We start from the raw sequence: 16,049 nt of genomic DNA, 5'->3' as shown, positions 1-16,049 counted from the left end.
TTTCAATGTTAGATCTATTATGCTTTTCTACTGTTCTGTAAAATGTAATATTTCTTAAAAATGTGCTCTGTATCATTAATTCAATGTAATTTAACTGAAAACTATCTATCTGGATATGGCGAACAAAAGGAATAAAATTAGAAATTTAAAGAGAAAATATCATGGAAATAGGTATACAAGGAGAGCAGAGGAAGTAAATGGTTGTAGCAGGAAATCAGAAACAACAAGTGCATCAAAGCTTAAGAAAAAACATAACTTTAGTGCTGCAACAAATTGTGATTCCGAAGTTGACAATTTTTTCTTTATTTGTAACTTTAGAATTATTAAAAATATATTTGAACAGTATTCCACATGCAGTGAGTGTAATAGCAAGCCAACTTTTTTTCATAATGAATCTATACGTATGGGATTTTCTATTGGAATTATAATACAATGTTCAAACTGTGACTTTGAAAGTACATTTTATTCATCACCATCTGTAAATCAAAGTGTTTCTAGTTCAAAACCATATGAAATAAATTTACGTGCTGTTATGGCATTTCGTGAAATTGGACGTGGTAGAGAAGCTATGTCTACTTTTACTGCTATAATGAATATGCCTCCACCTCTTACGAATCACAGTTATAATATTACAAACAATAAACTACATAAAGTTTATAAAGAAAGCAGTTCTCAGAGTATGAAAGCTGCTGGGTAAAACAAGCTATAGACAAAAAATAAATTTACCTGTAGCAATTATGGAGGAAATTAAACCTATTTTTCAAGAATTATCAAACCCTGAAATGCTAAGAAAGTGTTTACATGGGATGACACAAAACTGCAATGAGTCATTTAATGGTTTGATATGGCAGCAATGCCCTAAAACTACTTTTACTGCAAGGAAAATTCTTGAAATATCTGTTTATTCTTCTATTTTAAATTACAATGATGGATTTTCTTCTTTAAGTTGCATTTTTAAAATGTTTGGGTTTTCTGGAGGTGTTTATTTTGAAAAAGGAGCTTTCAAAAAAGATAAAAACCGACTATCAAATATGTCAAGAAAATCGACTGATGTTAGTAAAACACAAAGAAAACATATAAGATCAATAAACAAAGGTTATTTAGACATTGACAAGGAGAATGATGATATGAAATCTTATGCTAGTGGCAGTTTTTAGTAACTTTTTATAAAAAAAACTTTTTGTTTTTATGTTTTTTTTTTTAAAATGTGTTTTTTAAGACTTTCTTATTTTAATATATTTTTCTTACGAAAACGTTAATATCTTCAGTTTGGTTAAAGCTTTTATCTTCAAATTTTCACAGTATGTTGATTAACTTATTTATGAGGGCTGGGACTAGAATTATAACATTTTAAGCATAAATAAATTAGTTTGAATGTAGTTTGTTAGACTGACACAGGCACTAAATCAATTTCTGCACCTTTATTGCTGCCATTTTAGTTTTTTTTAACATTTGAAAAAAATTTTAGTTCCAGCCCTGGAGCAACTATTTAGCTACCATTTGGCAAAATATGGTGTATTCAGTGCAAATTTTACTCAAGATATCATTGTTTTAGCTAAGGTAAGATTTTAGACAAATTATGCTGACTCAGCATCAAAAAATGGAAATTTCATTTTTCTTTTAAGAAGTTAAAGTTTTAATAGAATTTCCTTATATAAAAAATAAAAAACAAGTTTTTAACCTTTATAAATAAAAAGTTAGATTTAGAGGGGGTGAGCCACCTTAAAGAGACCAGGGCAATATAATTGTAATATAATATATACTTTTTAACACAACTGTAGAAAAATATAAAGAGGACAACTTATTTACTACTTGAATTGTTGAATCTCTTTTTTTAACTTGTCAAAATTTGGCTTGAAATTCGACAATAATAGTTTGAAGAAGCAATCAAAATATAATTTTATGATGTTCATAAATAAAAATGAACACAACTAGTTCCAAATTGCACAAACTAGAAATAAAAAAAACTAGAAATATTTTAGGTATTTGTGGTCTGTATAATCTTTTTATTCACAAACTTATACAAATCTACGAGATGAAGTTTACTATTTCTTGTACTTTCTTATTTTCTTATACTTGAATTTAAAGACGACTAAGCTGCAACTTAAAATAATAAAGTGAATTTTTTTTAATATTTAAGAAAGTGCAAACCGCACTCTAAAAAAAAAAACTTGTTTTTGTTTTTAGTTTTAACGTTGTTGGAGTGAAACAGAAAAGTTTCCTCAGTTTAAGAGTTTGAGAAAAAATAATGTCAACAATCTATTAAAACGTGTTGTAAATTATTTATGTACTAAGGTAAGTATGGGTATTAAGGCCCGGCGGGTAATAAGGCCCACTAATCCAAAGTTAGGGAAAAAAATTGTGAAACTTTTTTTCGACATTAAAATATTAGAGTTATCTGGTTTTATCACTGGCAGAAAAAAAAAATCAGCATTTCTTTACCGCGCATTCGACAAAGGTGGGCCTTAATACCCATACTTACCTTATAATTTTTTTTCTGAAATTTAAAGTTTCTTGAGGGCAAAAAAATGCCAGCAGTTTGACATCTATGATCAGATCTGTTTCTCAACCGCCCAATCGACTACTCTTAAGAATCGACTACTCTTAAGAATCGACTACTCTTAAGAATGGACTACTCTTATGTTCATTCAACTTCCTGTAGGTTTCCCACAGTCATTTGTGCAGTAAATAGTAGTTTTGCATGATAAAGTATTATCATACAAAAAAAAAAGAAGTCAATCTGTTGATTAGTCGAGGTTGTTTTTCTTCAAGTTTTAGCATCATTTTGTCCAGTTGGTTTTATTACGTTTCTGCAGTGATCAATGAGCCAGGTTTCATGAAGTTATAATGGATCATACCTGCGCTAGACCACCAAATACCATCAGTTTCTTTTGATTAATATTGAGCTCTGGAGCGTAATTTGGTGAAATATCCTTGTCAAACCACTGTACAGAACGTTTTTGTCATATTAGATCCATTTCTCACCACAAGTGACAAACCTTTGTGACGTCAAATAACCTTTTTTTGTATTTGTTTTTCATTCCGTTCGTGTGGAGTTAAATATGTTAATATTGTTAGTTTGCTTACACCAAACTTCAACGATAATGGATCTGACAAGACGGTGACTTTTACTTTGTCATTTTTGACATGATTCTGGGCGACCGCGTGGCTCATTTGTGAGGTCAATTTTACCTGAACGAAATTTGATACTGTCAGCTGCATGTAACGCTATAGCCAAATACACCATTATCTTAATATAATTAGCACAGAAACGTTTAACGTTTAATGTTTAACGTCGTTTCGTCATTAGTTACTAGGCTTTGAAAAAGCGCGTTCTCTAAATGCACGCGGCCATTGGAGAAAGATCTCTTCAGCGAGTTGAAACTTTTTTCCTTTTGAAATCTAATCATTAGTTTAGATATATTACATAAAGAATCATGTTAAGAGAAATGATAATCGTTAAGATCATATTATAATTGAAGTAAGTATATAAAATAGTTATATATACATTTTTATTAGCTAAAGTAGAAAGGATTTAAATTTTTATCAGAAAAAGTAGAAAGGATTTTAATCTTTTAAATCGTTTGTATTTTGTTTGTTTTAGCTTTTCTTTCAGCATTTTTATTTTTGTTATTTTAATTTTTAGAAAGAAAATAGGGGTATGGATATTATTTAAAGTTACACTAATGCTACTTCCATAAAATGGTTATTACTACTTTGAAATTTCTGTGATGCTTTTAATTATTTTTGTTCTTTTTTAGAAAATTTAGAAAAATAAATTAAAATTTTGTGCCAACACTGACATGGCATTTCACATGTTATTGTATGTAAAGGTTAAATTTTGTTGTGAGGATTACAGTTCTTATGAAAAAAAAAAAAGAAGGTAAAGAGTATTGTTTGTAAATATATATTTTGTATCTTTTTGAATTTTCTGGCATCATTTTTAAAATTTTTATTTGCACACTTATAGCTGTTTTATCAATGTGTTTTTAAAATAATGTAAAGTGTTTTTTTATTGTTTGTGTATGTGTTGATATGTGTTATATAATTGTTTTAAAAATGTGTTTAAATATGTATATGAGGTATATTTATTTAACCTTATACACATATTTAAACGCATTGTGTTTATAGTTGGTACATATGTTTATATTATGTTGTTTCCATGTTTTCAAAGTGCTGTTAACGTGTAGAGCAAGATTTGTCAACTTTGACAGCCAAGTGATGTACTTTTAACAGAGGGTTACACGATAGTTTTTAGTGTCAAACTGTTACTGCTTTAGGTCTTGCTATTTTCAAGCCTTTGTTTTTAAAGATTATTCTAAAAATACATAATGTATTTTAATAACATTTTGCGTAATGTTGTTACTTATGTTTTGTTAAATATGAATGTTATCTTACTTAAGTTATATTATATACATATATTAACTTATGGTGTGTGTTGTTGCTCTGATGTTTTTTTGTTATCTTTTGAGTTAATAGACATTTGGCTTAACTTCATGTTTGTGTCTGTTATTAAAATTGTTAAATAGGTAATTTTGTTAAAATCACTGCTTTTAATCATTTACTAAAAGCCTATACAAATTATTTTGCTATATATACTGTTTGTTTTATATCAATTTGGTTTTTTGTTATTAGCGCTGTTTACTACATGATTTTGCTATAAATATTTTGGAATCATGATGTTCCAGCATAAATTGCTATAATCGCTATCAGTCTCCCTTCACATACCTTTTGTTCTGAAATGTCGTGAGTTTCCTGTCAGATTGGCTTATTCAATGACAATTGATAAAAGTCAAACATTTAATAGAGTTGGGGTATATCTCAAAAAAACCAAGTTTCTCTCATGGTCAACAATATGTTGCATGTTCAAGAATGAGAGCATTTAGTAGTTTGTTTTTCAAAATTAATAAACATCTCATTCAAGGTGTGGTAGGTGAAAAGTGTTACACAAATAATGTTTCATTTTCTAATGTTCTTAATTTATAGTCTTAAGATTTTTATTTTGAAAATTTACTGTTTGTAAGTTGTGAGCACATTTTGTTTGTATAAATTTATTTATTATTTTAATATATATATATTTTTTCACAGTTTTTGATAAATATATCTGTCATTTATTATTGTTATAAAATATGTTTATTTGTGTTATATAAAACCATATTTGTTTATAGTTGTATATATGTTTAAATTATGTTTCCATGTTTTCAAAGTGGTGTGACTTGGCATTATGTTGAGCAAGATTGATAACCTTGCCAGCCAAGCGATGTATTTATAGCAGAGGTGTGACTTGGCAGCATTTAGTGCCAGGCAGTGTTACTGCTTTAGAGCTAGGTTGTGTTGTGTGGCCTTTTTAAATATTCTGGAAACACATTGTCTGTTAATGTTTAGCATAATGTGTACGAGAGAGTATGCAACCTTGATCTTTAAATCTAGGGTGTTTTAATGTCCTAAGTTTGAAGTAATTGAGTAACAAATATTGAATATAAAAACAAATATACTTTATGTATTTATATGTTTAGTAAAAAAATAAATATAGTTAACTTTAATTTGGTTTTCTAATTTTGCCTTTCATATTTTAATTTGGTTTGTTATCTTCACTGGATTTTAGGATCAAGAGTGTAAATATTCTATTGTTATGTGTTATTGTTGTGATGTTTTGTGTTCAAATTCATTTTTAACAATAAACACCTTCATGTTGGTGTCTATTGTTAAAAATGAATGATAGGTAGTTTCATTATTGAAACTTACTGCTTTTATTTATTTACTTAAAGCCAAGACAACATGCTAAAAGTGCAATTTATATCTTAATTTGATTTTTTTTTATTATATATACATATATATATATATTAGTATTGTTAATCCTTTTGTACTTCGAAATAGATTTTATAGTTAAATTTTTGATAAATATTTATATTAACTGCCATGTCAAAATAGGTTACTATAAATAGGTAAATCGATTTTCAGTTTTTATGTGGTGTTTGTTTTTTTTTTTTTTTTTGGTTTTTTTTGGTTTTTTGGTTGTTTTTTTTTGTTATGGTATTATAATGCCTTTTTTTTTTCTTTAAGATTTACGATTGACGCATTTATACGATCTATAAAAAAAACCTGATTACCTTTTATTGTAAATTTTTGTCAGTTAAAATGATATAAATATATGCAATTAGTTCAATTTTTAAAAATCTTCTCTATTTTATTTCTAATTATTTGTTTTACGTAACTTTGGGGATCTTTTTAAACGGGGGGGGGTTATAGTTGTAGTTTAGCGCATTTGTCAAATATCGAGTTACTTAAATTTTGTAAGGTTTTAAACTAATTAATTATCTTAGTTTGCATTTGCAATACTTTTGAGGAAAGAAAAAATTCTTATATATATTAAAAAGAAAAAAATTGTTATACATGTAAATAATTGTTTTACATTTTATTATTCTGGTAGAAGGTCTTCATCAAAAACTTGATAACTTTTAATAAAGATAAATGTATTCTCCTTACCACCATTAAGGCAAAAACGGGGAAAGGGGGGTCCTTTATTAGTGTCAAATTATTAAAGAGAGTTAAATTTCGAGTAACAAAAGGAATTTTTAATAAATGGTAGCAAATAACCGTTTACTAAAAATTATTGAAACAAAGAGGCCATATATAAAAATGGTCAGATTAGTGCCATAAATAGCAATAGTCAAATGGTCAGATATTTTGAATAAATTTATTAAGTTGTGTGCATTTAACAACAATTTCCTGTGTTAAAGAAACATGTATCAAGGGGATGCCAAAGAATTATTAATTCATGTAAAATTTACGTTCGCTTTATATTAATCTTATCAATTAAAGTTCACGTTTTAAAAATATAACACGAATTTAGCTTTACTTTTTCGTCAATTTAAAGCATGAGGAAGTAATATTATTTTGTGTCAATAACTAAGAACGTATTGTTTTGAGCTTAGTAATGTCGAGGAAACTGGTTCTGCCTTACACTGATATGACCTATTTCAGTTGTAAATTACTCAATGTTAAATAATTAGTAAATTACTTTACCTCCGCATATTTTTTAATTTGAAGGCGTTTTTCTAAAAGGGTAATAGTTAAGGTTTTGCAACTTTAAATTGTGGAAAACAGCCACTATAAATTAACAGACCGACCATAACCCGTATTACGGGTTGCTTTTTTGCTAGTTTACATAAATACACTAATTTACTTAAATACACTAAGATTTTTCGCGCAGTCTTCGATGTCGTTAAAAAAATTGATAAGTAAAATTGTAAAGACAAAAAATGAAAAGAAAATATTAGTAACACTAAATTTTCTTGGTAGAGTTTCTTGGTGAGGTAAATTTTCTTGGTAGAGTAATTGTATAATTGGATTAAAGTACTATTCATTTTTTGGGAATCATAGGTAATTTGTTAGATTGTTGTTAAAAGGGCCTCAATAATTTTTGCATCTACGTTAGGGTTGGGAATACCGGGATCCCGGTATTTGGAACAATTTATAGTTCGCGAGGTTAGAATTATTTTGTTCTATCTCCAAGTTTAAACGTTGGGAGAAAGTTTTTGATTTTTTTATTAAAAGTAAAAACTATTTAAAATTTTAGCTTTAATTTTTAAAGAAATAGTAACTTATACTTTACGTAATTTATGTTTAAACAAATTATTTAGAAAAAATTTTCTAAAATATAGCGTATTTTAAAAGTAATCATTACTTACTAAAATTAATAACTCATTCTCTCCCAACTTTTAAAATAGGAGATAGAAGAAAATAATTCTAACCTCGCGAGTTGCCGAAATACCGGTATTAAAAAAGTCGAATACCGCTATTTCGGTATTCGAAATAATTTCACCATTCGAAATAATTTCACCATTCGAAAGCTCAAAAAGTTTAAAATTTTAATTGATCTTATAAATGGAAACAAAATTCATCGTACAAAATTAAATGTGGGTATATATATACTAATATCATTTATGATATTGGTTACTTTTAGTTAAATTAAAATATTATATAAAATTCCAAACGGTAAGTTAAATTATACAAGATTTTCTCTAACTTTCGATGAATGGACATCGATAAGAAATAGACGTTACATAAATATTAATGTCTACTCTGACAAAGAATTTTGGAATCTAGGATTAATTCGTGCTTTTGGAACAATTCCCGCAAAAAAATGTGTTGAGCTTGTCAACGATAGGTTAAGTGATTTTAAGCTTTCGATCAAGAATATTGTAGGTATTACCACTGATGGCGCTGCAGTTATGACAAAGGTAGGCAGGTTAATCGAAGCACATCAGCAGCTATGTTTAGCGCATGGAATTCAGTTGGCTGTTATCGGCGTACTCTATAAATAACCTAATAATGAGGATAGTCTGTATAATGAAGAAGATGCCAACATTACATCAGTTCCTACACCCAGATTTGAAATAGAGCAGAATTCCACAGATGATGACGAATTAATTGATGAAGATTATGAAAATGAAAATGGTTTACTCATAATCTCCACTGAAAATGATGATGATAATTCTTCTTTTCTGGTACATCAGCAAACATTACCATTAATTCAAAAAGTTCGAAAAGTGGTCAAAATATTCCTTTTTTCGCCTACAAAAAATGATAAAGTCCTACAAAAATATGTAAAAGAAGAGTTCGGGAAAGAACTGTCTCTGGTTTTAGGCTCAAAAACACGATGGAATAGTTTGTTGTCTATGATAGAACTTTTTGTCAAATTAAAAAATTGCATCAAAAAGAGTCTAATAGATTTAAAATCACCTATTTTTTTTTCAGATGTAGAGTTTGAAATGTTGTCAAATATCCTTTCAGTTTTACTTCCTATTAAGCTTCCTATTAAGATGCAACTTTATTATCTGCAGATGCTGCTATTCAATTTATGATGAAATCAATAACTGGCTATCCATGTTCATTAAGTTATGAATTGAAAGCAGCTTTAAAAGTACGTATTCTTGAAAGACGAACAAAAATTTCAAGTGTTTTGCAATATTTACACGATGCAGACTCCAATGAAAATCCGAGCGATGATGAAACCAATAGAGGTTATGAATTATTTCCAATCATTACCAAAGCTGCAATCGCAAAAGTTATCGTTTCATAGATACAACGTGTGGGTGTGACCAACTTGCACTATGAAGCTGCACCTTTAGCAACAACATCTACTTCAGCCAACAATATAATAGACACAAATATAATATTCAATGTCGATGATGATGAAGTTGATCAAAGAAATGAAATTTGTCTGACTTTAAAAGAAAAGTTGGAGATAGCAATATCAAAAAAAATTTGCACCAGATTACCTGAGAGTGGAATCGATCGAAATAAAAAAGATCTCACACGCTCAATAAAAAAAGAAAAGTCATTTTTTGAGACAAATGGCATAAGGGGAAAATACTTAACTTTAATATATAATTATTTGCTAAGTATTCAACCAACCAGTTTAGAATCAGAGAGAGCTTTTTCGGTAGCTGGCTTAATCTGCACCAGATTTCGGTCAAGGATGGGAGATAATTCGCTTCACAACCTATGTTTTCTGAGATCTTATATCAACAACCAACTGCAGAAAAAGTTGAACCTTAAAAATTTATGTTTTCTTCCTTTTCTTATGATCAATATATAACTGACATTTTACTGAATTTTGTTTTTCTTTTTTTTATTCTTTAAATATGTTAATATAGCTTTTTTTAATTGCCGAACCATTTTTTAATTATATTATTCATTCATTTGTATTATTAAAGGAAATCTAATAATACCGGTTTAATACCGGAATCCCGGGATTATAACTTTTCAATACCGAAATACCGGTATTTGATTTTTGGTCCGGTATTCCAAACCCTAGTCTACGTTATCATCAATGATTTTGTCTGATTTATTTGAGGAACAGTTTGGTTTAAGAATAAAAATTTTGTGCTTGTTGATCTTACTATTACAATCTCTGAGAAAATTTTTCCCTTAGATTCTATCATATAAAGTTTTCTCTGACGAACGTTTTGAATGGATTTGTTTAAAGTTAGCATTCTTGGGATAAAAAGTGTCTCGTTTTCAAAGGAACTTGTGGTACGTTTGCAAAGGAACTTGTTGTACGTTTGCAAATGAACTTTTTGCAAGTCTTTTACGTGTAGCTTTGGACATATGTTTAAAGTAGTGTACAATAGCAAGTGTAGCTTGTAGTAGCTGTAGCAGCACCAGTCTTTGAGTATCTACTTCCGCTGGTGGCCTATCTTTCTCCAAATACTTCGGTAAGTTGGTTGTAGCTTACCTTTGGCATTTCTGTGGAAAGGAGAGCTTTATCAGACATTATTTTGTTTGAAGAATTGTATCTCGGGCCTCTCTGGTAATTTTTTTAAACGTTTCTTATCGTGCTTCCTATATTGTGTTGTTTGTAGCGATTGGTTTGGAATATTAAGGACTTGTTTAGTTAGGGAGTGTGAATATCAATTTGTTGTGATAAACGTAATTTAATTTTTTTCAGCATTTGCTTCATTCGCGCAATTTTATTCTTGTCGCATTGAACCTTATTAAAATATACAGATGTTATGTTAATGGTTGTGCATTAGTGGGTGTACATTGTGCATATCAAAATTCTTGCTAATTATGCAGACAAAGTTAGGCGGATTTTATCTCGATAGGATCTCCAGGATTGGCTTATTCATGCATTTTTGATATATAAGTTTTACATAAAACACATGTATGTATATATTTTTATATAAAACACATGTTTTTTTGTATATTTTTCCTCTTCGCGCGCAGTATTTGGGTTAATCACAAATATTCAAACTTTGAACCCTTTTTTCTTTAACCTTTGCGCCTGAACCATTTTTTAGTATGAGTAGTCAAGTACCCGACAGTATTTTTAATAAAAAATTGTAATATATCAAACATAAGAATTTTTAACAAAAGTATTTTACTTACTTGATTTATTTTTATTTACATACTACATACATAATGGTTTAATTTTAAATTTTATAACCTTCCTTTGTGTGATATTTGAGGAATCACTCTCCAAGGTGTATCCTAGGTTATTCAGGACAAGTGTCACAGTAATACAACGTTTCACGTCTTCCTCTTTTTTTTTTCGTTCGGTCAGAGCACGCTCTGCAATCATTTTTTTTTCCTTTTAGCATAACATGTAGCCCACCATTTAATCGGATACTGTTATTTGTAGTTGAAGATGTAGAACCACGGACTTTTTGTAGAACCACGGACTTTTTGTAGAACCACGGACAGCTTCACGGTTTAGTCAATAATTTCCTTTTAGCTGATTCACTAAAAAAGTTTCACTTATTTTAAGTTACTGATTGATCGCTAGTGTTCTTGAATGATTGATCGCTCGTGTTCTTGAATGATTGATCGCTCGTGTTCTTGAATTCTTGAGCAGTTAAGTTATTTATTTTTTCAGTTATTTTCTGCTTATTATTTCAGTTTATTATATTATTTCAGTTTATTATTTCAGTTTATTATTTCAGTTATTTTCAGTTATTTTTAGTTATTTTCAATTTCAGTTATTTTCAGTTTATTAACACAAAACGCTGTAGTGTTCAGATATCTGATATATACCGGACTAATCTCACACTTAGGAAAAAAAATTTGCTGTGCATGCACAAATTAAGATACATATGAGGTGGTGAGATTCAAAGTGGTATAACTCCATTTTTTTAAAATTTTCACTTAACAGCTGATTTTAACTCCTAAACACATTTTATGTTTAGTGTAAAAGTGGGATAAATTCTAGTTGATGTTTTCATCACCAGATAACAGCACCCATTTCTTGCACTAATAAAATCTAGTTTTTGTTAGAAACAAAGTGGTATAGCTCTATATATCCCACTTTGACTGTTACTTTTGGGCTGTTTTGTTTGTGAATCTCACAACTGCAATGTCATTTTACCGTGGTCAAAGTTTGAAAGATCTTCTGGAAATTGAAGGCACCAGCGAAGAAGAATATGATAGTGATAAGAATAAAGATTATCGGCCTCAGCTAAGTGATATCAGCTCTGATTCTGCAGGTAAGAGTAATAGTAAAAAAAATAATGTGAAGTTATTTTTTAGGTTATGTTTCAGACAATGAACATACTTTTTGAGTTGTTAAGTGTACCGAATTATTTAAATTATCTATGCATAATACTTGTACCCTTTATAGACAGTGAGAGCACTATAAAACTTGGGTTATTCTTGAACCTATGAACATTATGTATAAATAAACAGTCTAGGTTAAGCTACACCTAGGCCTAGGCCTTATTTAATATTGGTGCATATTTTCATATGAGAACAATGACCATATCTACAATATAAAAATGCCTACTCGAGTCGATCATCGGAAAAAGCTGAAGCCTAAGCCAGCAGAGAAAAATGTATCTGGTTCTGCACAGGCCCTTAAAACTCAGTAAACGTTTGATACCTCCCACTATTGTAATATTGTGGAAAACCTGCCTGGGCCCTCAGGAATACAGAACGATAATGGGCCAACTTCAATACTATCAGGTAGGCTCTTAATACTAATTTTCAGTCTACATATTCTTTTACTTGTTCCAAAACTCTCAGATAAGTTCTTCAATAGGCCTTGATGTTTATTGTGTATTTATGCTTAAACAAAAATAAAAAAAACTTACTTGGTTTGTCCTAAATTGTTCCAAGCAAATTGGCATGGGATCTCCTGTTTACATTAAAACATTTTGTTTAGTAGGCTTATAAGTGAAAAAAAAAACAACAAAAAAAACATTCAGTCCTAAGTGGTAATTCTTTTTTTTTTTTTGTAGTCCTAAGTGGTAATTCATTTTTTTTTTTCTGAAAATCAGCCTGCCGCTGCTTTTCTGAGATCTGAAGAATTTCCACACCCAATGAAAGTTTGTCTCCCAATGAACAAGCAGGTAGATCTCAGAAGTCTGATGATCCACTAACTGATAATCCTTCGCTGGTGCTTGAAAACGTGGCTCCTGGGGCTCATAAATCTCTTAAGAGACTTCGAAGACCTAATGCATTTAAATATTCAACTGTAAAACGCCTAAGGATTTCGGGTAAATCGTACAAAAAATTACAAGGGCGCAGAAGTAGAAGGCAAGATCTTTGAGAACAAAGATTGTAAATGTCGCCTAAAATGCTTTGAATCTGAGACTTACGAAGAGAGACACAATTTATTCAAAAATTTTTACGACATGGCTTATCTTGGTAGCCTAATCCATCAAGTACTAGCAGCAGTAAGAAAGCCCAAAGATAGTAGCAAGACAGAAAAACAGGCCTCAAATAAGTATTATTTACAGGTTTCAGGAAATACAATCTATGTTTGCAAAACATTTTTCTTAGATACGTTTTGTTCTTCGAATGGCAGGGTTTCAAGGTTGTTGACAAAAGTTTACAATGGTAAATCACCAGGCCAAGACCTCAGGGGAAAACATGCTCCTGCAAAGAAAACTCCTGAAAACAAAATACAAGGTATAGTGGACCATATTAAAAGTTTCCCAGCTTTTCAAAGCCATTACACTCGTAACGATAACTCCAACAGGAAGTATATAAGCCCAAAGCTCAACATCAGAAAAAAGTATTAATTGTACAAAGAAAGTTGTACTACACTTGGTGTTTTCCTGGAAAAAGATCACAGTTACAGGTATATTTTCAATACTAGATTAAACCTTCACTTTCAAGTCCCAAGGAAAGATACTTGTAAGGTGTGATAAATTTAAAATATCAGCTGACGTAGAAACTGACCCACAGAAACAGAATACCTTAAAAGCTCAGCATGAAATCCATTTGCGGAAAGCAAAAAAAGCTAGATCTGCAATGAAGGCTGAAGGAGAAATGGCCAAAGAAGAAAAAGATGAACTAATAGCAATAAGCATAGATTTCCAGAAAGCTCTTCCATTTCCTAAGCTTACAGTGTTTGATGCCTACTACAGGCGAAACATGTATTTTTACAACTTAGGTGTGCATGACCTTGCCACCAATAACGTTGCAATGTATGTATGGGATGAATGCACAGCCTCTCGAGGATCTCAAGAAATTGGGTTTGCGACTTTAAAACACAAATCGTTGCATGTTAGCACTAAAAGCTATACCATAATTTACAGTGATAATGCACTGGCCAGAATCGAAACATAAAGGTTGCCCTGGCTATGCTGAAGTTTGTTCAAGACAGCCCCTCTGTTAATATTATTGAACAAAAGTTTTTGGTATCAGGGCATTCGTATTTGCCTAAAGATTCTGCTTTTGGACTTATTGAACAATGCGCAAAAAAAAAATCTCTCTACGTGACTGAGGATTGATACATCGCGATGGCATCAGCAAGAAAAAAGAATAAGTTTATAGTATTAAGATGGCAGACACAAATTTTCTTTATACTGAAAAGTTAGAAAAGGCCATTGTTAGGTGAACCAAAAGCACAGTTGGAGAAAAAGTTCACTGGTTATAAATCCAGTGGTGTCGTTATAAAAAAAGTAAAGCCAAAGGTCGTCCTAGGACTCTCCTTCCTGATCAGGACCATCTTTACAAGTAACCCCAGCTAATCAATTCGTTGAAAAAAAGAGATATGCTCTTTCTCCTTAAGTATATTCCTCCAATTTACCATCCCTACTTCAGGAACATTAAAACTTCAAAAAAGCGGAAGACTCCAACTTTCTGACTGACGAAGAGAACACCCCAGAGGACATTCCAGATGAGAAAGAAAATTTGCAGTGAAACCAATAAGTTTTCGTTTGTAGTATCTTCTGAATTTTTTTTATAATTTTTCACCTAAATAAACACAAATTAAACTGTTTTTTTGAATGAAACTTATTTTTACCTTTTACGGTATGTTAGTTTTGTTTAGAGTAAAAGTGGTATAAACTTGTTAAAACATTAATTTTATTAAAAACCTGTAAAAATATTAACAGTTCAAACAGTTCCAATAAATAAAACAGCCTTTTATTAACATCATCCAATATTTTCAAAATCACTAAACATTAAACCTGATTCTTTTGCACTTAATAGGATAAAACGCTCTGCCCTGAAAAATTGTATTGAAATGAGTTATACCACTTTGACTCTCATCACTTCATATCATCATAAATAGTAAAAGAGCCTCTCAGGCGTCTTTTGAGTTGAAGCAAAGAATAGGAAAGGGCTTGAGAGGCATCGTTCGAGTACAAAGGGTTAAAATCAAAAGAAATGTTTCTTGCGTTTTTTATTCTTGAAAAAACTTCAGCTTTCCTTCGTGTCATCTTTTTCTGTTGCTAATCATCTTCCTCATCTTCATCCTACTCTTCTATTCCTCATTTTGAAAATGGGTAAGGAAAGAGAAAATTAGCAAAGAAAAATTAATCATTGAAAAGAAAGATAAAATACCTGCGCAAAACCATTAACAATTTCAAACATAACCTCAAATCAATAAATGCAAACTGATCATCGTGCATTACATTAAAAAATTATAGTTAATGAAAATTTTTAAAAATTCCTTAATGAAAAAATAGTATTTCAGCTTTTCAAATAAAAAAGTTGTTTTAACTCAAAGTTTTACAGCAAGTTTCACAGAAAATTTCTAGAAAGGAGTTTTTCAATTCTTTATTTTCTTCTATTTTAAATTTTGTTTTTTTTTTGGTTTTGTTTTTTTCTATCATTTATTCTTTTCTATTTATACGCTGATTACGTCAAATGTAAGTTTAAACTTTGTCCACATCAGGTTATTTAGAAAACTACTTTGTGTTTTTATGGAGAAAAAAAGCTTATTGTAATAAACCTAATGAATAAATTTCTAGAATTTTTTAGTAATGGATTTTCTTTTATAAAAAACTTCGGGATCATCTTTATTTAGTGTCCAACAGCAATCAGCCAATCATATTGCGGTATTCCTTTTCTATATATACTGTTGAAGATATATCATGATAATGTTTAACATGTTCATCGCGTATGTTTTAAAAGGAAAAATATGTTTTCATCACATATGCTTTAAAGGGAAAAATATGTTTTCATCGCATATGTTTTAAAGACTTTCTTGGAAAAAGTTGAAATGAAATTGAAATGTAAGAAATATATTTTTGGGGAGGTAAAAAGACACATTTTGAATCTACCAAATCTACCAAGGGTTGATATAACTATTT

The 16,049-nt window shown here is 30.0% G+C and overlaps 2 protein-coding genes and 1 long non-coding RNA gene across 9 annotated transcripts in view; 2 read left to right on the top strand and 1 right to left on the bottom strand.

Moving 5' to 3' along the window:
- The window catches only part of LOC149884966 (uncharacterized), a 748,071-nt gene that overhangs the window by 492,366 nt on the left and 239,656 nt on the right, over positions 1-16,049 (bottom strand). The gene's annotated exons all lie outside the window — the stretch shown is intronic.
- Positions 3,302-5,992, top strand: LOC149884990 (uncharacterized). Of its 6 annotated transcripts, none has more exons than XR_016455216.1 (4): positions 3,303-3,481; positions 3,647-3,883; positions 4,175-4,529; positions 4,636-5,992. It is a non-coding gene; the product is annotated as an uncharacterized LOC149884990 (long non-coding RNA). The 6 variants fall into 6 exon arrangements; XR_016455218.1 differs by having other exon boundaries at positions 3,306-3,481; positions 4,175-4,280; positions 4,636-5,991; XR_016455217.1 differs by having other exon boundaries at positions 3,302-3,481; positions 3,762-4,529.
- On the top strand, positions 9,939-14,216 carry LOC149884989 (uncharacterized). 2 transcript variants are annotated; one of them, XM_090096644.1, is made up of 5 exons: positions 9,939-10,223; positions 10,457-10,672; positions 11,106-11,990; positions 12,252-12,465; positions 12,780-14,216. In XM_090096644.1, exon 5 carries the CDS (start codon positions 13,759-13,761, stop codon positions 14,074-14,076), a length of 318 nt encoding a protein of 105 aa, XP_089952770.1. In that variant the 5' UTR covers positions 9,939-10,223; positions 10,457-10,672; positions 11,106-11,990; positions 12,252-12,465; positions 12,780-13,758; the 3' UTR covers positions 14,077-14,216. The 2 variants fall into 2 exon arrangements, 1 of the variants encoding a protein (XP_089952770.1); XR_016455204.1 differs by lacking the exons at positions 11,106-11,990; positions 12,252-12,465; positions 12,780-14,216 and having other exon boundaries at positions 9,939-10,318.

The sequence above is a fragment of the Hydra viridissima genome, unplaced genomic scaffold, assembly GCF_058129835.1.
Source record: "Hydra viridissima isolate aposymbiotic clone 2 unplaced genomic scaffold, HvirCarnegie_v1 scaffold_8, whole genome shotgun sequence".
NCBI classification, from domain to species: Eukaryota; Metazoa; Cnidaria; class Hydrozoa; order Anthoathecata; family Hydridae; genus Hydra; species Hydra viridissima.
The sequence above is the reverse complement of the archived record's forward strand: the minus strand, read 5'-3'. Positions and strand labels throughout refer to the sequence as shown.